This window comes from Dermacentor variabilis, chromosome 8, assembly GCF_050947875.1.
Source record: "Dermacentor variabilis isolate Ectoservices chromosome 8, ASM5094787v1, whole genome shotgun sequence".
NCBI classification, from domain to species: domain Eukaryota; kingdom Metazoa; phylum Arthropoda; class Arachnida; order Ixodida; family Ixodidae; genus Dermacentor; species Dermacentor variabilis.
In genome coordinates, this window is record NC_134575.1 from 54,632,529 (window position 1) to 54,654,843 (window position 22,315).

The window sequence follows — 22,315 nt, forward strand, 5'->3', positions numbered from 1 at the left end:
GCTCGAATCGCAATGTTGGACGGCCTTCTGTGAGTCGCAAATCCACGCGAGCCTTTATCGCAACTATGGATAACGGTGCGCGGTCTCCGGACACTCTCCCTACAGCTATTCCCTTTCAAGGCACTTGCCCTCTCTCAAAAGAGATCTGAGATTGATGTGGCAGAGGATTTCTGCGCCAGATTATTCGGCCAACTCACAGCTACCAACATTCCATCGCCTTCGAGTAGCTGTCCGCCACCACATGATCACCGCATGGATCTACCGTTCTCTATCCACGAACTTAAGGCAGCATTAGCTTTATGTAGCCGCACATCAGCGCCAGGACCTGACGGGATTTCCTACCGATCTATGTGTCACCTGGTGGAGCGAGCGAGAGGAGTTCTCCTTGAGTTGCAAAATGAAACTTGAAGAGATGGCACGCTACCAACAACCTGGAAGACAAGTCGCCTTGTTGCACTGCTGGAGCCTGGCAAGTCGCCGTTGGAACTCTCATCATATCGCTCGATCGCTTTGGCGAGCTGTGTGGGAAAAGTAATGGAGAGGATGGGTCCTAGGACGCCTGGAGTGGTACTTGGAGCACCACAAGACCTACCCAGATGCCATGGCGGGCTTCCGACGTGGTCGATCATCGATCGATAACGTCATCGACCTGGTCACCTAAATTCAGCATGAGAAATGCCGTAAGCGCCTCTGCGCTTCTTTATTCCTCGACGTTAAAGGGGCGTATGACAACGTTACGCATGAAGCCATCCTCTCTGCTCTCACAGAGGTAGGAATGGGTGCTCGGATGTTTCAATGGATACGGAGCTATCTCTCCATCCGATCCTTTTTTTTGTAAGCACCGAGGAAGGCCATACTTTACATTATAGCTACCGCGGCGACCCCTAGGGCGGTGTACTTAGCCCTGTGTTATTTAATCTAACACTAATTGCTCTTCTTGAGCACGTGCCAACCACAGTTAGGCTATCAATGTACGCGGATGACATCTGCATATGGACGTCTGCAGTAACACGCCTACAGTTGCGAGCGAGAATTCAGAGAGCCGCCACACAAACCGCTATCTACCTCCGTAATCAAGGCCTGGAAATTTCCTCCGAGAAATGCGCACTAGTGCCATTTACACGCAAAAACCATGGCAAACTATAGCCTAATGATAAATGGCCAAATAATACTACATGTCCGATCGTACAAGTTTCTAGGTGTCATAATTGACAGGGACTTGTCATGGAGCCATCACGTATCTTACGTGAAAAAACGGTTGACAGGCATCTGCCACCTGTTCAAGTTTTTCGCTGGCAAGACCTGGGGAATGTCGCCTAGTGCCATGTTACAACTGTACAGGGTGCTTTTTCTAGGATTTCTGTGATACAGCTTGGCAGCAATAAACAACACAGGTAAAGCAAATCTAAGCACAATACAAAGTCGTCAGGCTCAAGTGCTCCGGATCTGTCTAGGCCTGCCTCAGAGTGCTTCAACAGTGGCTACGATAGCAATCGCTAGAGACCACCTTGTCAAGACCCACATTAAAATTGAAGTACTCAGGACCCATATAAGGCATCTAGCCGGGATTTCTCATCACCACTTAACCTCTCTACCAGCGGACAGACCACACACATCTTTCAGACAAATGATAACCGCATATGATGAATCATTGCTACTTTGTTTCACTCCTGCTGCGAGACCTTTGATTCCTCCATGGTACCTCGCTCAGCCAAAAATCAACCTCACGATACCTGGTATCTCGAAAAATGCTGATTTATCATCACCAGGCCTAAGATAGCTCACGCTACTATATATCTGTACGAAAACAACCGTGACTGTATGCATATTTACACTGATGGATCTGTCCTCTCAAGCAGCTCCGCGGCGGCAATCGTCATACCAGCGAAAGCTACAACAATCAAACTTAAGATGACCCACGCGACAAGATCGACGGCAGCAGTGCTCGCAGCGCTCTTTAGTGCCCTTCATCACATTGGTGATGACCCTCCACACAAGTGGACGATATGCTGCGATTCGAAGGCGGCACTGCAGTCTCTACTGCCACCTTTACGGCGCGGACTGCACGAACAACTAATATTCCATATTACAGAGACGTTACACCATATAAGTGATGCAGGCCATGAAATAACCTTCCAGTGGCTTCCAAGTCACTGTGGGATTATCGGTAATGAACGGGCCGATCAAGCTGCCCGCTCAGCTTATATTGAGGAGCACTACGTATACCAATTCCACTTCATAGAACTGACGCAGAACGGAAGCTCCGCCTACTTGCTCGGCAGTGCACCGCGTCGCAATGGAATGAGCCACATTAAAGAAATACGCGACTGTACTCACTCGATCCCACATTAAGCCTTCGAGCGCCATCACAGCTTCGCCGTAGAGACGCCACGCTTTTATATCGACTTTGGTTGGGCGTTGCCTTTACCAAAGCCTATGCATTCCACATAGGGATGACCGACACCGCAACCTGTGACCACTGCGGCCACGAAGAATCAATTGACCATATTTTGTGCGCCTGCCCGCAGTACAGTCCACAGAGGGAATGGCTTCGCCACGAACTTGACCAGCTGGACGAACAACCGCTGTCAGGAAAAAGAATTTTACACCATCGAAAGGACCTACCGTCGCAGAAGAAGGCCGTGCAAGCACTATTGCGCTTTTTGCGATCTACCGTCCTGTGTAACAACTTAAACTGGAACGCCTCTTGTGTATCCGTGTGTGCATGTTTTTTTCAACGTTTTCCTCTCTGTCACATTTCTAACCCCTATCTCCCATCCACAGTGTAGGGTAGCAAACCGGAGACCGATATCTGGTTGACCTTCCTGCCTTTCCTCTTTACCTCTCTCTCTCTGTCTTTAAAATAAATAAATGCTTTTTTTTTACTGTGCCGTACAGCATGAAATCAGGAGCTGAAGTACATTGTGAAGAAAATAAGTGTAAGTGAAGGATAGCAGATGATTAAATGCTGAGATGCGATTATGAAATTCAAATTTTAATTTACTTTATGCCTTCAGGCAAAGGAATAAAGCTAATTGACAAAACAGCTTGTACCCGGGAAATTAAACGTCGTTGGGAGATGGCTTTTTGCTGCCGTGCACAGAAATTAGACTGATGGTAATGACCACGCATATGACGGCGCTCAGTAAAATCCAAAGCAGGAGCAGCATAGTGCGTAGTTCAGAACGGAACACATTGTTTCTAAATCAGCCGACGACAGTCCTCAATGAAATTGCTCGTAGTGACGGCGCTTTCGCAAGGGCTTAAACATTTTCTAACGTATCAGCAAGTGAGGTGACGTCTCGTCCAAGCCTCTATACTTCGCCCGTGAGAGCTCGACTGTAAAGTTTGTCAAGCCTCGGTATTTCGTGCATCTGTGCTGGTGAGGTCATCGTTTACGCAGTTTCATTGGCGGATGAAGGGCATTATTGCGAAATTAGGCGCGTCGCGATGCTAAGCAACACATTGGTATCTTGAAGGGTGCATCCTTACAAACAAAGTGAATTGCCACGGCGTAAATTCGAATCGATTTTAAGGACATTTTTTTTCTATTTTGAAGTCCCGAGGCTAAACGAAAAAAAACAAAAAAACATCGGCAGTTTTCTTTCAGCCACACTTCGGAGGCTCTGAACTCATTTGGTTGCTGCCGCAGCAGGCTCTCATAGCAAACACTGCTGTCTTTTCTCAGGAAACGCTTTATCGTTATTGCGTGGCTTGAACGCGTGGCTCTACCTATAGACCTTTTCATCGGGCGAGGAGGATAGGGCGCGCGGAGAGCCTTTCCTCCTCTCTGCCTTGGGCGATCCGGCGCGGCGCTGCTTGAAAGTATTGCTGTCGCGTGCTGCGGAACACTTTCGAGATGTTCTAGATGGTACTTTGTGAAATTTACGCCATGTCCGTTCATATAAGATGGTCAGAGAAGCCTTTCGGCGAATTGGTAACTACAGTAGGCGGAAATGTGTCTTGGGGGTGCAAAAATGTGACGCGTTTTATCAGCCGCGGTGTAGGCACATTATCAGTGGCGGTGTGTGTATGTGTTGCGAGCTATTTTGCTTATATCGGTTTTAATTCAACAAAGAAAACCATTGTCTCTGTATTACCAGTATTAAATGATAAATCATTTACTAAATCATTTACTGGAACCAATTTTTGCAAGAACTGAAACATTCAAACACAGTTTTTCCCGAGGACCGTTTCCGACTGGAACTGTCTTCCGGGGGCCATTTTCCAGTCCTCTAATTTTGTTAAAGCTCTAGAAGAGTATTTGTTTGAGTGAATGAGTGCTGTATATGTGCGTATACGTGTATATATGTATAAATATGTACATGTTTATACACATTTTTCTGCTTGTTTATTAGCGGTAATCTGTTAAACTGCCCTTCTTTTTTTCTTTTTCCTTTTATGTCGCAGTGTATTTCCATGCCTTGTATAGCCCTTCCTGCATGGGCCATAACTGTTGGCCTGCAGTATTCTGAAATAAATAAATAAATAAATAAATAAATAAATAAATAAATAAATAAATAAATAAATAAATCAGCTCACTGTCTGATCGCTTGGCGTAGGGAGTAAAACATAAAGCATAAGAGCGCATGCTCGTGCACGGCCAACCTAAGGGAACCACGAAACATCTAAGCGGCAGGCGCTATCAAATATGTGTGATGCACCGGCATCGTTCTCGCGCATTTCAAGTCTAGTAGGCTGGACATTACTATATGTCTACGCTAGCCTTCCTGCATGAGGCCGATGCCGATGCTCAACACGGTGTTCACTGCTGTTGGTGAACCAGCACGATGCATATGTAAGCTGTGCGCTTTGCCTTTTTGGCCTGTGTACAGCCACAATATATGAGAGGGATTGCATAAAAAAAAAAGCGATGGCTATCTTTGAGGACAAAATTTCCGTAACACGCGTGAGGGCGTCGTAGAGAACGGAAAGAACACAACCGAAAAGAAATCGGTTATCATCCTCTTTCTCGAAGAAGCAAGAAAAAAATTGGAGGACGCTTAAGCTTCGCCTTCAAGAGTGGAACGCGACAGCGTTCCTGTCGACCCGCCAAGGGGTGTAAGACAATGGGCTACAGGGCAGCCATCGGACGCGGTGAGCGTCGAGCCATATGGTCGAGCAACGCAGCGTTCGGCGCAGCCACGAAACGTGCGCCTGAGCAAGCGGAACGAACCAAAGAACTCGGTATCTCGGAGGGGGAAATGATGCACGCCAGCCAAACGTCGTGATCGGCACGGGCCGAAAGATAGACAGATAGTGATCTAAAGAAAGGAAGGCCGCATGATTCTGCAGAGGGAGCAAGGCGAAGCGTTGTCAGGGGAGAGAGAGTCCATGCCGCGACCCGCCTCGCACCGGTCCTCGTACAGCTCCAATGCGCGCGTGGCGCGCCATCTGTCGGGCAGCGCCGTACATGGAGAGGAGGGGGTCTTCTATGTTTGCCGCAAGATGGCTCTGCGTGTGCGGAAAGCCCAGAAGAAATGCAGCGGAAACGCACTTCGCTACTCGTGTAATTGCGACTTCTGTAAGTTACATGTTCATAATTACCGATATACACCGCAGTATAACTTTCCACGGCTCGTTTCGAAGGCAACACCGCATTCACTAGAGGCGCGTTTGTACCGCTTGGAAGCATCGAACTCGTGGCTGAGTGGTAGCGTCTCCGTCTCACACTCCGGAGACCCTGGTTCGATTCCCACCCAGCCCATCTTGGAAGTTGCTTTTTATTTATGAAGTGCCTGCCGTGATTTATCGCTCACGGCCAACGCCGCGGACGCCGACACCGACGCCGACGACACCGGCTTTTCTGCGACACGAGCTCCTTAACGCTATCGCGTTAAAACGGGCTAACGCCGCAATACGACCTCGCATAGTCACGCCGCACAACGTTTATAGATATATAACCGCTGATGCCTTATGCTTGGATCATACGGTATATAGAACGAAGATATCTGTAATCCGGCACCTACGACTGCTTAGGACGCTCGCGCAGTTCGTAAACAGTTCCTTTGCTGGACAAGCTTAACTCAGACTGTAAAGTATGCTGATATTACTTGCCAAAACTGTTTTATTCAGGGGAAAAATTATTTTATTAATCGAACTATGTAGTCACGCAATGTAACCTGCAGCGAACAGTTCGAACGCTTGTCAAAGTAAAACATCATAGCTCCTATCGTAGCACAACGGTACCACGCTGTTACGATCGTCGCGTATGTTTCATGGCTCCTAAACCGAAGCTCAGAAATAGAGGATAATGCTGCAATAAGGTCACATTAGTGAATGGAACATTCAGAAATACACAATTGATCTCCGAGGCTGATAGTGGGCTCAAATGTATGCGCGCACATATCGAGCTGCGACCTCCGTCTGCCGCAATGCCAGCAGAAATTCCGGCTATACCGACTTAAACCACTTCAGTACGTCTCACAGAACCGTTAAGCGTTTAGAAGACGCACATAATGCTAAATATACCGCGCGCAAACACCAGACACTACCGCGGAGCGTATACCTGCCATGCAAAACACCGCTTTCACCCAAGCCAATATGGCGCTGCTCATAGGTGGCGCCACTGCGTTCACAATATGGCGGCGCCTACGAAAAAACGGCCTATATGAGAGAGTGATCGGCCACACTCTCTTGGGGATGCGTACAACGTGTTCTTCGTCCGCTGCAGTGCTGCCTACTGTATAGACTCCGAAGTATGCACGCCCACGCCTTGGAGCATCTCTTGGAGCATCTGTATAGGGCCCGAACCCCGTACAAATATTGTCGGACTTGTAAGCAGCCTCCCGCCCCCCTCCTCCCTAGGCAGTGGAATAAAGACAGAAGGGTATCTTAGTGAGGTACTTATCCTTGCCAAACTTAAAGAACATCCTGGTAATGCGAACGGCGGGCTCTTTATTGGTGCTATTTGAGTGTGCGATATTGCGCCTGGTACTGTGAAGGCTACTTGGGTGCTTATCTTGTGATTGTATCTGTAGATCTCATTGTGAGCGTCAGTTTGTTTCTTTATCGGGTGATGTTTCTGGCTCCTGTCATTTTACGCGCTGTAGTAAATATGAAAGACGAAAAAAACAAGAACCCAAAAGAAATTATGCCACACAGGTTAGAGCTTTCGGCTGCCAACCGCAGATGCACGAGTTTTAATACCGGTGGTGCTGGGCGAAGTTTTATTTTCACGCACACGCGCGCGCTCACGCACGCACGCACGCACGCACGCACGCACGCACGCACGCACGCACGCACGCACACGCACACACGCACACGCACACACACACACACTGCTGGGGGTCTTACGCGCAAAAGTATGAGTTGACTGTGAGGCTCGCCGTACTGAAGGACTCCGGATAAATTTTCATCACCTGGGTGTTTTTTAATGTGCAGCCCAATCTATGCACATGGGTTTTCTTGCGATTCGTCCCCTTAAAGATGAGGCCGCTGCAATTCGGCAGGAACCCGCAATCTCTGGATCGGCAGTGAAATACCACGGGCAATAAGATACCGTGGCCGGGTTTTGTTCTTGTTGATGATATCATACATTGGACTACTTGATTTTGTTTGACCCGAAATGCAACAATGCCGAATTGAGACGAAGTCAAAAACGTAAAAAGCAGGACGAAGGTAAGCACAAAGACACCAGCGTTATTCTCGCTGTAGGGCAAGTATGTAGATGAAGTCAGGGAAGCGACCTGGCATGTGACAGCGCGACAAGGACGACAGCGGAACGAACAATAAAAGTAGACCGACGAAACACGCAGCAGGCCAAATTTCGTACTTATGACTGCTGTCCGAGTGAAAGAACGCGTATACTTCCTCTTTAATGCGGTGCTGCCCTCACGAGTTTTTTGCTCACCATTCGCCAAAAAAAGGGGAAAAAATCACTGTTAAGGTTTCATTCTTTCTATAAACATTTTACTGCAACTTTAGACAATCTGTGATCAAAAGAGTCTGTTGAACTTCGCTCCTAAGCCGCAGTGTTCCACTTCGACAACGGCGCTCGTTTCGTAATCCTCCAACACAGCACTCACGCGTTGCCCTGTCAAAGCTGAAACGTTCCAGAAGCTTGCAGTAATCCTGGCTACGAACTTATCGCTCCCTGCGTCACGAACTGCGCGCCATAAGACACCGCGATGGATTTCGGCACGTGCGAGGGATATTGCCGTTTATCCCAACATGCAAAAAGGCACACCCACGAGCAGACCCCCCAAAGACGACAAATATACGACGAGCAGACGACCGTAACAGAAGCAGCAGAAGCGCGCGTTCCAAGAGATTGTGCAAGCACAACGCCTCTGTCTCAATCAGTCTCGCGTGGTCTCGCGAGGTCGCGGCAGCAAAATGCGGCCCGACCGGGAATGCTGGGATGTCAAAGCTTCCCTCGAGCTCCCGGTGCCGTTTCCATAGCGACCATGCGCTTTTTTTTATTCTTCTGTCACCGGCGTAGCCAGACAACGCTGTTTTCGCTCGAATAAATGCACATCGTTGTTTGTTGCTAGATAGGGGTCGTCTGCTAGCGCTTCGGCAAAGCGCGCGCATAATTTTGTTGTTGTTGACACCAACCGGCACCTAATTCTATGCACTGGAAAAGAAAAAGTCGTGCCCAAGCGTTCCGCAGATTCCTGTACAGTGCTGCGCGAACCTACCTTACTATACCAGACGACTCATTACGGAAGCTTAGGAAAAAGGAAATGGTTATCAGTGTTAAGTAGAGAATGAATGCATTTGGCCACAGATACATTGACAAACAATGCTGTAATGACGCAAAAATAAAAATTGACTGTTACAAATTGATCACGCGTACGTTTTTAAATGCCACTTTTGATATCGATGAGCTTTCTCTCGTGTTGACTTTGCATTGCTTGATCGCCGCTGAACGTTCACAGATTTCAAACAAAACAGTTTGTTCTTATGGCAATTTACATACAAAATCTGTCTGAATAGTAAGAGCGTGCTGTATCTTCCAATTCAGTCTGGTTAACCTCCCTGCCTTCTGCTTTTCTCTTTCCTTCCTTCCAATTCGGTGTAGTTGTGATGGCATTTGACACCACATCAGCGCCGCTAATCTTTCCGGTAATGGTAATCTTTAAAAAAAAATCTGCCATTTTGATAGGGTTGTAGTTCCGACCGCTCAGATGCGACCGATGTATACTTTTGTAAAGTAATGCGTGTAATGAAAGAGTACTTAGTAACCTTACAGAGGTGTGTGCTTCAATTTTTCCCGTTATTTGAGGTGTAGGTGCAAGATCATACGCTGCCGCAATGGCCACAAGTCATGTGAATGATGTAAGAAGGTAGCTTAGAGAAGGAGAGAGAGAAAGAAAAGCTAGGAATGTCAACCAGCTGCACCTCCGATTTATTTTTTACGTGCAACACAGTGCGAACGAACCGTGAGAGAAAACGTAGAAAAAAAAAAAAGAAACGATTCTACCTCTCTGTACAATTTGACTCTCGATGCTGACTCTCGAATCAGCAGTTGAGAGTCCGTGGTGTATCGTTTTATTTTTTAATTTTCTGTCTCCATTTGTTCTTGCTGTGTGACGCGTTTAAACCTAACCGTAACCCTAACAAACACACGCACCTCTCCTTTGTTTTACTGAGATAAATATAAAGAGACGAGTTGTGGTCCTTTGGCGGAGATGACGGCTGTTTTTCACCTACAGTTGATATTATAGCATAAAAAGAAGAAAGATTCTTGCATTAGGCTGCATTAACCTAACCTTAATGAAACAGGTATATGTAACAGCACTAAATGTAAACGTTTCTATCGAGAAGGCCTCGTTTTAGCAAAGTCGGCGAATGTCTGGGGCACGCAAGTTTTCGATGCGATATACGCAGGATGCAGAAAACGTTTGTCGGAAATGGCAGCATCTTCGAAGAAGCGTTGAAGTGATTTAATTGTTTTGTATTTCAGTGCTTTTGATTGTCGCGGGCCTAACACTTTGGCAAGTGAAAACGTCCAATGTGAACCAAGTAAACAGAGTTCTCGATCAAGGCGTTGTGCATGTTGTTTCAGTACCTCCGCTTTACTACCTCACTCATGGAGGAGAGTGTAGCAACAATAAAAAAGGACAAATAAAAGCAGACAGGGTGTCGTGGAGAAATAGATAACATGAAGTCTCTATCTGGTCCGACTGAGTGGTACATTTACTTGTCCATATCAGAAATGGCAGTTTTCGTCGCTGGTCTCTACAGAACATTGGAAGATAAGTGGACAAAAGACAGTAGCGAATAGACAGTACAGAACCTGGTCCTTCTTTTGCTTCTTCATCTGAGGCTCATTGTTCGCACCTGCGTTCAGGTTTGAAAAAGACATGTTTTTTTTTGCCGCAATTTAACGCACACATTTCTGTTGCAACATAGTTCAGGGGTGGTAGCTGTGTCGTGACTCGTGGACTGCTCGCATCAACTCTCTTAAACCTTTGTCTTATTTGCGACGACGCCATCCTTCATTTAATGGGTAATCGGTTGGTCTCCTACCGCAAGCGCTGAGGGACGGTAGGTGGTATCCATCACTAGCTGCCACCAGATGTAGCGCAGACGCCACGAAGTTTAAGCGTTGCACTTTAATAACCGCACTAATCACAATTCCGGAGCTTCACCACTTCGTCTTTCTCGTCCTTTCCACACACACAGCTTCTAATGGCACGATATTCCGTTCAGCCGGAAGCAATATATAGCGAATCTGCATACGTGGCCACCTGTAGCGGGTGCTTATGTGCCGGCGGCCCGCTCTGTTCTCTACAAGTAATTTCGAGAAAAGAGAGATCCTTATTGTCCTGAATGCAACAGATAGGCATGCGCCTTCGAACGCATAATTTAGTTTACAAAGCGAAACTTTCTTTGCTTCCATTCCGCTGTTTTGCACTTGTGCTGGGCTGCTTTCTTGCCGAGTGTGAGGGAAGCTATTCGATGAGGTGGTGTACAGAAAAACGGGGCCGTATCTCAAAGGTGGCATATTCCGTGGTCAGATGTGTCACGTGGTACAGGGTCAGGCGGTGAAGTCGCAGTGTGTCACGTCTTTCTCCTCCTGATTTTGTCGCGCGGTGTATGTTTAGTCGTCGCTTGGGTGGGTTATACGAAATGCCGCTGAAATGATTTCCAGCGTATTTCGACGAAGCTGGTGCTGTGTTCGAGAACCGTTATCGGTGGTTTCTAGCAACGTCTTGCAGTTGCATTTGCATATTGCTACGGTTATACTTTTTTTTTGTGTGATAATTGTTCGTTTTCTTTGTATCCCTTGTTGAAGGCGAGGAACAAGCGCTTCAGCGAGACTTCGAAATCTTTGTGCGTACATTTCGTAAAAAAGAGAAAACTGACATCAGCAATTTCAAAATATCAGCGCAAGAAAAAGAAAGAGAAATACGAAAGCATTTATAGTCGACACGATTGAATCGATGATGAACGTAGCGAACGCGGCAGGGTACTGTGTAATATGTGCATGCACATAAATTAAATATTACTGGGTTTTACGTGCCAAAGCCACTTTCTGATTATGAGGCACGCCATGGTGGGGAACTCCGGAAATGTCGACCACGTGGGTTTCCTTAACGTGCACCTAAATCTAAGTACACGGATGGTTTCGCATTTCGCCCCCACCGAAATGCGGCCGCCGTGGCCGGGATCCAATCCCGCGACCACGGGCTCAGCAGCTCAACGACATAGCCACTAAACAACCACCGCGGGTGCACATAAATGTGCATAAACTTACATAGAACAGACAGGAATTGAAGAAAACGATGTAATATTGAAAGAAAAAGACTCGGGAGCAAACGTAGGGAATTCTTGAGACCGTACGTAGTTGAGACGCTCTCCAGCAGAAAAATTGCAACACATTGCCGCATGCGCACTAGTATTGTTTCTGGGGAGGGGGCTCGGGAATATCAGAAAGTTACTAAATCAGACTGTGGTTCATTTCATATTTTTTTATTATTATTATTCTTGCCAACACATATAGGTATACTGGTTTACGTGTTTTGACGCACCATCGCGGCTTCGTGTCTCTTGTGTCCATTTTCGCGAATGTAGTGCTTGAAAGTTTGGAACCTGGCAACAAACTGTTCTTAAGTGAATTTTTTTTCATAAGGACAGTAATGGTGAACTGAAGACAAGCCTTACATAGTAGAAAATATATGAGATGATCATTATTAAAGTCTTACGCAGCTTCTTTATTAAATTGGCACGTATTCAACGAATTAATGAACATTCGCTGCTTAACTTCTTGATTAAGTACTTTACGGGGCATATTGCAATTTACGAATTGCAGCGGGTGAGAATGGAAGGCGCATCCACTTGGAATGAATTTCCAGAATGACACCAGCTAGGAGATATCTGCCACAAAACTCACCGTAATAATTCACTGTTGTTCCACATACTTTTTGAAAGAAACGCTCTTTTATGCATTGAAGCACACAAGTAACTGGAGCGCCCACGTATTTCGTAGCACACGTTGGGAATGAATATCTCGAAACTGGTGTCATCCTGAAAAAATTCATTTCCTGTGGCTACGTCTTTCAAGACCAGCACCTATAATTCGCAAAATGCAATATGTACCGTAAAGTAAATAATTAAGAAGTTATCTATTGAATTTTTATTACTTAGCTGAATATGTGTCTCGATTTCTCGTGCTATTAATCTCCGCTTCTTGGAATAATCTAGCTCAAGGACAATAATTATGATATCCGCAACGGGACATTTTTTTTAAAATTTTGTAAAGCTTAATAATGGTCACCCCGTATATAAAGGCTGTGCTGTGCAGTACCACAGAGATAAGAGCGCGAAAAGATATCGCAAGGAAGAAACTTAGAAAGGCTTAAGAGCTCCCGACTTGCGACGCCAGAGGTTTTCATTGCAAGATACGTATAAGGCGTCATACCTTCGTTTACAGTTGAAGATCAATTGCGCCACACTGTTCAAATTTTGTAATGTCGCGCGATTTCTGCTTCATTCGCAGAGCGGGCGTTCCGTTCAATCGCCCCTGAAATAGACAGAAAAAAAAAAGGAACTCATTTGTTGTCGTATAGTATTCGAACTTATGCGTGTAACCTAGCCAAGCCCGCCAATAAAACATCGTTCCGACGCCGAACGTATCAATAACCACCACGATCACTCATTTGGGAGAGCATCCGTCGGCCGATGTGATCCAGTGCTGAGAGGAATGACCGGTGCCGTCGACGTGGCCAGCGGCCTCCGATTGGTCAGAATCATCAGCGGGCTGCTTTAGTACATAGCTGATTCATTGCCGACGCTGACGTTGCGACAGGTACACACCTGGTAACCGAAGACGAATGCTCATTCTCTCCCCCTCCCCGGCCTTTCTCTCATTTCTTTTTTTTTTGTCTTTCTCTTATCTCTTCGCAGGATGACGCCGATAAAGAAAAACCCATACCGACAGAGACCGAGCTGGGCATTGCTCACCAGGAGTACCAGATTAACAAAAAAGAGGTAAGTTGACTACGTCTGCGCGACAGGCGAGGCAGAAGAGATGTAGATACAAAAGAAAGGAAAAAGTGGCTGTCCCCTCCACCCCTCCCCCCCCAAAAAAAGAACAAATGCAAAAAGGAACAGTCGCGTCTGTTAGCCGCGACAGACATCCTGTCCCGCTGTGTCTCCATACGAGGCCCCTGGTGCCATTGCAAGTGAAATACCTACAGAGCGCGTCCACTGGGCGTCGTGAAATGGGTGCAGCGTTGTCGAAAGCTGCAGACCTTTAACGCAAGGAAACCGGGCTATGAAGTGGACAGCGCCGAGATTGTATCTCCTCTCCGAATCGTAACCGTTTTCTGTCTTTCCGAGCTCGATATTGATTGGGGCTCCGTGGACATTTTGTAAACATAGCGACTCTTATCGCGTTTCTGCCGGAGCAGTTCTTGTCTTCTCTGTGTAGACACGCGGTGCGTTTGTAAACATAGACGGCGACGTGAGCCTTACAGTAGAGAAAAGCGTTTGTTAGTTTATTGGGAGCATCAGTGCGGTGCTACTGTCCGGTTTGAGAGAATACAAAGTGCTAGAGTAGACAGTGATATGTTAGATAGAATCGCTATAACGTGCACCGACTGTGTAGCGTGCTATCTGCACAACATGGGGGTCTTGAAGGCGTCACTGCATACTGCATTTTGCACATATACCTTTTGTTGGAATCTTATGTTTTGTACAAAAAAGTGCTAGCCCTGGCTATTGTTCATCTGCCATGGAAAGGAGGTTAGCACTTGAACTTGTATAATTCTTGCGCTCGTGCCTAAGACCGTTCTGCAACGTTATCTATTACGTTTTATCCTTCTAAATTTCCAAGCACTCATATTTTCCTAAACACAGCAAGGCAACAGGTGGTGTCCAAATACTAATACACGCACCAGCGACGGCTCCGTTTGGAAGACGGAAACAGGTTTCGAAGGCTAAGCTTTTACTAACCACATGCGCCGGATGGGGTTTGCGGAGAGGGATGCGCGTCATAGACCCCATGCTTTCAACACCACCTATAGCAAGTTCACGCCGAAGTGGTGGCGCCCTCTGGATAACAAACGCAAATCTCAAAGGCTATGCTTTTGTCGGTTGCGTGTGACGGAAGCGATTGTGGGATCCCGAAACACGTCATACACGTTGCGTAATTGTTTCGTGGGAAACTTCCCGACGTACGCATAAACAATCTTCGAAATGCGACGTACGTCACGAAGGGGGGGTTAGCGATGCCATTAACCTCGCCGTTGGAAGTATTTTACGAGCAACTCTATACTGCGTGACTTTGGTCCAATGGGTAGATCCATATTTTGCAGGAAGGGGTGTTAAAATAAGACGACTCGGTGTGTGTGTGTGTGTGTGTGTGTGTGTGTGTGTGCTTGCGCGCGTTTACCTTTTAAGGCGTCAAACGTAGAACACGAGGAGTACTGACGCAGCGATCTGTACACGCTACGGTGGTCCAGTAGCCGAGGCGTTGCGCTTCTGAGGACGAGTTTTCGTCGGCTACGTTTTCGGTCGTGACGGCAACGAATCAGGGAGATAGGAATGTGAAAGCGCTGTGTTTGCAAATTAAAGAAGCAACTGTGTAGCTGCGGGAAGGTTAACTTCCCCTCCCTCTTTCTCGTTTACAACACAATGAGACATAGTTTAAAAGGAAGAGGTCTGGACACCGACCAAAACTGGTTTAAAATAGTTATTTAGTTATTTACGAGCCGAAACGTAAATAACTATTTTAAACCATTTTTGGTCGGTGTCCAGACCTCTTCCTTTTAAATATGCATCATCCCGACCAGACGGGCTTCCGTCATACTCTCAACTTCAACACAATGAGACCTGCTCATTTAGCCTAAGCTATACGTCGCCGCGTCCTTCGTTTAGCAAAAAAAAAAAAAGGAAGAGGAAATATGCTCTATTATTGTGATATGGGTGTCGGCAAAATAAAGATGAACCGATTTGCCCTCGGTTCTACAATCAGTATCTTCCACATGGAACTACTGGAATGCACAGGAAACTTCTCGAAAACTTGCCTTCGCAAACATGTCCCATGAGAAAAAATTGGAGGACGCTTAAGCTTCGCCTTCAAGAGTGGAACGCGACAGCGTTCCCGTAGACCCGCCAAGCAGTGTAAGACAATGGGCTACGGCGCAGCGACTACGCGCCCCGCATCGGACGCGGTGAGCGTCGAGCAACGCAGCGTTCGGCGCGACAACGAAATGTGCGCCTGAGCAAGCGACGCACGCCTGAGCCTGAGAAACAGCTCGTTTCAAAGGCAACACCGCGTTCACTAGAGGCGCTTTTGTACCGCTTTGAAGCATCGAACTCGTGGCTCAGTGGTAACGTCTCCGTCTTACACTCCGGAGACCCTGGTTCGATTCCAACGCAGCCCATCTCGGAAGTTGCTTTTTATTTATAAAGTGCCTGCCGTGATTTATCGCTCACGGCCAACGCCGCGGACGCCGACGCCGACACCGACGCCGACGACACCGGCTTTTCTGCGACACGAGCTCCTTAACGCTATCGCGTTAAAAAGTCTTTGCGAGTAAATTTCATCCCGGTTGCGATGCGTTTTCCAGGGAATCGAAACTTCCCTTTCGTAATTGCCTTTCGCGATTAGTCTTCTCTGCGACCGTCGTGTCGTTCACGGCGCAGTGCCGCGAGCTACTGCAGCCAAACCGCGTTCAATGAATGAATGAATGAATGAATGAATAAACGCTCTCGTGTAGCACAACTTCTGTGAACAGGAGTTCTGGTTCTAACAAGAAGCTTTATCTATAGAAGTCAGCTACAATTTCTCTATTCATGCGCGCGTGAACCCTACAAATGGGATTATTAAAATTGGGCTGCATTGTCGAAGTTGGAATTGGTCGTATTTAAAGGAGAAAGTGCAATTCTTCTAAATGTGGAAAGCAAAATTTTGACTGAGGGCCTCATGGTTTACACATCAGTTTCCGAAAATCGGTAAGTTAAAAAAAATGAAAGTAAAAATTTGCATATTTGTAGCGCTGCACTGAAAACAGATAATGCAGCTCTGTAAGCTGCGTTTGCTGGAGAATCCGAAGTTGATGATTCTGATATGCGACTTAGCATATTTAAATGAAAGCGTTACAAGGTTCACTAGGCTTTCGCAAACGCTCAGATTAGTGGGTTATTTCAGAGCGGTGTACAAGACGTCAATTTTGTCTCCTTTAGAAGGCTTAATAAGTCTGCTTCACTCAGTTGTAACATAACTTTACTTGCTTAGTTAGATAGGTCCAAACTTAATACTGCCTTATTACAATTCTTGTTTTAATATTTTCAACAATTTCCGTAAAACCATTGATGGCATCAGGGAAACATCTCACTGCATTCAGTCTATAGGCTCTAATTTTCGTGGCCTAAATGAAACGTTTCTATTCAACTTCGATGCTTTAGATTATAGACAAAGTGATCTGAGCGTTCCGATGTATTTACATACAGGATGTATAGCGAACACTTTCAAAAAATTTTTTACATTGCTTGTGGCAAGTAGCACAATTCTAGTACATGAGCTAGTCTACTCAAAGAGCTGGACATCCCTTGCAGGAAAAATTGAAAAGCACAGTCGACTAATTAACAAAGATACTAATTATGTTTTTTAACTAATTACCTTATGGCGCATTTAGCAATTTACAAATTCTAGTGGCTCGGACTGCAAGGCATATCCATTTGATGAGAGTTGCGTGGATGACACCATTTGCTAGATATGGGCCGTCAAACTTGCGGTAAAAATGCACTGTCGTTCCACTTACTTTCTTGACGAAACGTCGTTTTACGCGTTGAAGCACCGCACTAACTGGGACGCCATACGCACTTCTCCGCAAAGTTCAGGAATTACTTTCTCGAAGCTGACGTCATCCCGAGAATTCGTTCCGAATGCATCCGCCTTGCGAACTCCCCGGCCAGAAGTTGTAATTTGCAACGTGTGTCACACGGTAATTAGTTAAAAACTTAATTAGTGACTTTTTCTTGATTAGTTCATTATGCATTTCAATCTTTTTGTGCAAGTGATGTCCGGCTCTTCAGGTACGCCAGAGTAAAGTTTTTAAAAAGTTTTGCAACGGTTCGCTGAAACACTCGGCACACAGCATCTTCTAAGGTAAATCTTCTCTTCTAAACTTAATTACAAGCGAGCTCAGACAGGAACACCGCTTATATACACAAGTGCGACCCACACACTTCTCAGCCCCCACATGCTGAGCGCTGGCGCTGGAAAGCCCGGGAAGTTCTCTAGGGAATTCAAGATTTGTCACCCTGAGTGAAAAGCAGTCTAAAGCTTGAGCTGGAGCTCTTATCTTCGTCTCGACACTCACACGCCTATATTTGTTCCGCGTGGCGCTAAGGTGGGACTATACTGCTACTCGCAGAACTGCGGAAGCTGCGGGACTCGTTAGCCAATGGGAAGCCCGAATGCCCCTCGAGATGTGTTCATCCGCGCCGTGCCGTCTGCTCCCCGCCGCAGTAATTCGCAGTGTACGACGTATGCATGCGCAAATGTCCTAACGTGTCGCGTATGGCTGTAACACATCAGATACTAGAAAAAAAGAGGGAAAAAATGTATTTACAGAACGGCAGAGAGGTTGGCCTCAGGTATAGCTTGCGCTGGCCTGCTAAGCAAAAAATGAACCTGTCTAATCCTACCATTAACCACGCAGTTACTCCTGGAACTACATTACGCTGCGCAAGGATATTGCTTGTGTACGCCTCGTACTTTCCCCAGTGCTGCAAATGATTTCTGAGAGGAAGTGTATAGTTAGGGTTCCTTGTCGTCGGCTTAAACCGAAAAAAAAAGCCGGAAAAATATCCAGCGGTAAATTTGTTTACAGTTTTCATTTATTTGAAAGAACAAAACACTAAAAAAAACATTTTTCACCGCGATGGCCCATAGAAATGCCCCGAAACGGCTTTTTCAGACGGGGTAAGCAGCACGGACTCGAAATAGTTTCAAAGAATGAGTCAGAGGGCGTCTTAGTTCGCATATTAGCGCTATTGTGACTGTGCCTTTCGGTGTCAGCACCTTCAGCACAGAAGTTTCATTTTCCATCAGCACCGATTTGAGATTCCGTGGTGTCAGCACCGTGCAAATGAAGCTCTGCAAGAACCGCCTATATTAACCTCTACACTTCGCGATACAATGAGCTCTTGTCGAAGAAATGTCGGAGCACGTTTTCAGGCTGGTCCTCCTTGACATGGGCCACGTCGCCGCAACTCCTTTGGGACCCTTTAACAAATTTGTTGGGTCCCAAAGGTGTGTACTTTGCGATTGTATATGTTAATTATGTTAAATAAACTTTCAAACTTTCAATGATTGTCTAAGCTATCCGAGCTACGCGATCGGGAACCATGCTGAATTCCCTTTCCTTCTCGACCATCGTAATGACCAGCATTATCCCGATGCGCGCTTGCGCTGCTAGTTTTACCAATTTCGTAGCGCCAATGCGGAAAGGGCATTCTCTATGGCAAGAGTAATCAATTGAAAGGCCACTTTTCGGGGAGCATGCTGCCATCGATAACGTATGAACCTTGCGAAGTATGCCGCTATCTGCTATGTCAAGCTATAATGGGCGCCGTACGATTGTGCTTTTGTTGATCCACCGTCATAGCCCCCATAAACCACTAAAGTTGCCTAGAGGTACATTAGATGCACCAGTTGGAGATTCAACACCTATAGAAGAGGTTGAGATTGCTCTAGTTTACGTAAAAATAACGCTGATGGTACTGTCAAAAGTCCTCTTTATGTTGAAAAAATGCTCTATAAATGGCTCTGCTGGGTATTCCCTTCATGATTGGATTTTAGTGTAAGGCTGAAATGGCGCTATAACCGCGTTACCCAGATGTCATTTTGTACATTCACATTACTGTGTGGGAACAGTTTAGCACATCTTTACTGACGGACAGTAAATGCAACGTAAAATTTTGATAACATTGCTCAGAAATATAAACTCGCGAGACTACCTGGTGTATTAGGGCTTCGTTGAATGTTACGTTTTCAGTAGGCGCTATGTGACAGGTGCAAGGGGGAGAATGCCACGTAAGATGCGATGCTTCGCGTGAACGCAGAAGTACTCAACTCACGCACGCACGCCTCGCAGGCGTGCAGAGTCCCCATTCTTCAGGACCTCACACCTAGTGCAAGTGTACCATTGAATTATATCACATTTTATCAGTAAATTGAACGCGCAAATAGGAGAGTAGATGCAAACATATGACATCCAAACATGATAGTGATTAACTATAATTTGAGCAAATCAGGAAACATGTTTATCATAGAGAAAGTGAAAGAAAAATGCCTCTGGGAGGACAGCTATTCATGTGTGGTCGAAAAAGGTTCGTCAGGTCAGGTATATATATATATATATATATATATACCAATTGGTGATTGAATATCTTATGTACATCCGATATACGTTATCTGTATATATCCTAACGATCATCTAGATAGTACGTCCTATAAACAGCCACGCTTTTCCTTATAAAAACGGCACGCACGTGAGACGTAACATGTACGTGACTTCAAGACGTTAATGTTTGGATCAATTATAGAAGTTGAAGAGGCGTTCGTGATTCACAGGGAGTAAATATTTCGCCCGAATGAGGTGACCTTCAGCCGATTCTGGATGCGTTTACCTTTGCGGTGTCCCTGTCTATACCGAACTGTAAAATTCAATATACGAAGAATAAACTCCGAATTTTGAGATAATTGGAACGTAGAAAGAAATGTGAATGCCGACAGACACCTAATTCTTCGAAGAAGAATAAAACTCTGAAAAGCATTCGCCGAGTTCCGTCAACCATAAACACCAAAATATTCACCGACGATTCCGCTACTCCCTAAGGCGAAAATTTGAGTGCAGCTTTACACGTGTTTTCATTTCGCCTGGCGCGGGAAATCTGTCTCGGGCGGCACGTCGCAAATGCTGCGAAGTGCGGCGCGACTGCCTCGGTAATCGGGAGATCGCGAGAGGCAGCGCGTGGGTGACGCGTAGGCGCGATTCACAGCAGCCGCCGCAGACAGACCTCCGCTCATGCAGCGCTTTGTTTCCATTCAGACTACACGCGCGCTACTCTGGCGCCATCTCGTAGCCATCGTCGCTGCACTAAGCTTTTCTCAGAGCATTCGCCATAGCCTCTTCCGCTTTCCTCCTCGCATCTTTCATCCCGCGCTGCGCTCCGCGTTCGCTTTCATCTTTAGCTGAGCTCGCTCGCTCGCTTAAGAGGAAGCTTTAGCTCGGGCCCAACTCCAACGCGGCCTATTGAAATACATGTAAAACCCAAACACGTTTTTCTGAGATGACCCCTGCACCGATATTAATGAAATTTGTTGCATTTGAGAGAGAAAGTTAAGTTATAGTGACTGTTGGAAGCGGAATTTCGTTTTAGGGCTTGAATGTTGATATGAAGATTTTCAAAAATTCGAAAGCTTGAGAAACATGGAAGGACGAAGTTTACAAATTCATAGCTCTGCATCAAGAACAGATATCGCGATTCTGTAGATGGCATCCATTAGAGCATTTAAAGCGGACAAATTTGGTATGTTATGTTGCATCTTACCTGAATTTGTTACGTTGGTTACAAAGGTTCTGCAAAAGCTGCATTTCCATATTACTAAATTTTCTTATATTCTTCTTTAACATGTCAATGTTGTCCGCTTTAGATGTACTATTAGGTGCAATTCACAGAATTGCATTATAATTTTTTGTTGTTGAGTTACAGGATTGTAAACTTGATAGTCTCGTTTTCTGAAAATCTTTGGTTTTTGACAATCTATAATAAAGAATTCATGACTTAACTCAAAAATTCGAAAAAAGTAATCACTAGATATTAAGTTTTTCTTTTAAATGCAACAAACCTCGTCAACTTTGGTGGACTGGTTGCCGAGAAAAACGAATTCTCCTTTTACATGTATTTAGACAGGAGCACAAGAGCTAAAGCTTCCTCTTAAGCTGCCGCCGATGCCCACGCTCGCCGCAGGAACAGGTACGTGCCTGTTTACACTCGAGCCGCCCAACGGCGCAAGCCGCAGCGTACGCTTGCGGTTGCGCGAAAAATTGCACTTATCCAGCACTTGTGCACAAATTACCGTTTACACTGTGCACACAGTGTATACCTTACGCATTGTAAACCGAAATTTGTGCACAAGTGTTTGATACGCGCTATGTTTCGCGCGACCGCGCGCGTGCGGTGCGGCTTGCGGCGCTGGGCGGCTCGAGCGTAAGCAGGCCCTAAGAGCCGCGTTCTAAAACGCCGAACCATGAGCGTAATTTACTTTGCGCTGGGATCGGGGTGTGCGTGTACCCGCGGCCGACGGCTTTCGCGCAGCACCAAGTCACGGAGGTTATTCTTCGCCTCACCGACTTCATGCGTTGCGGCGAAACCTACGGGCAGCGTCCGCCAACCAGAGCACACAACCAGGGGAACGGCACTGCTGTTGTCCGCCTCTGACCGCCTTTCGTGCGGCACCCGATGAATAGAAGCGTGAGAAATGCATTAGTAGCCAAGAATGGGTGAGGCCTTCATCATCTATTCTCTGAAACCCAGAGTATGCTGAAAAAAAAAAAAACGATTAGGAGAAGTTCAATTGCTGCAGTCGTTCAACTACGGTGGCAATCATGGACAGCTACATGTATTTGTCTTTTATATGCACTTGTGACATCAGGCATTCCGGTGGCAGTTTTGTGTAATTATGCTTCGCCATTTCAAACTTTGTAAGAAGTTATTGTTTTGCAAGAACGGCAAGGGAATTGATGACGTCCTAAACGTGGAATCCATGACGTGTTTCCCAGTGCCCGCAATATAGCTTCTCGTGCGTGCAGCACACAAAAGCGTGGCCTCCGGGATAACAATCCCT

General features: G+C 46.2%; 1 protein-coding gene across 3 annotated transcripts in view; it reads left to right on the forward strand.

The window, feature by feature from the left end:
• Positions 1 to 22,315, forward strand: part of LOC142590225 (BAI1-associated protein 3-like) — a 517,523-nt gene that overhangs the window by 334,886 nt on the left and 160,322 nt on the right. For all 3 annotated transcript variants that reach the window (XM_075702152.1, XM_075702153.1, XM_075702154.1), the window contains exon 4: positions 13,357 to 13,440. In XM_075702152.1, coding sequence (XP_075558267.1) covers positions 13,357 to 13,440 — 84 coding nt within the window. The remainder of the gene's footprint in view (positions 1 to 13,356; positions 13,441 to 22,315) is intronic.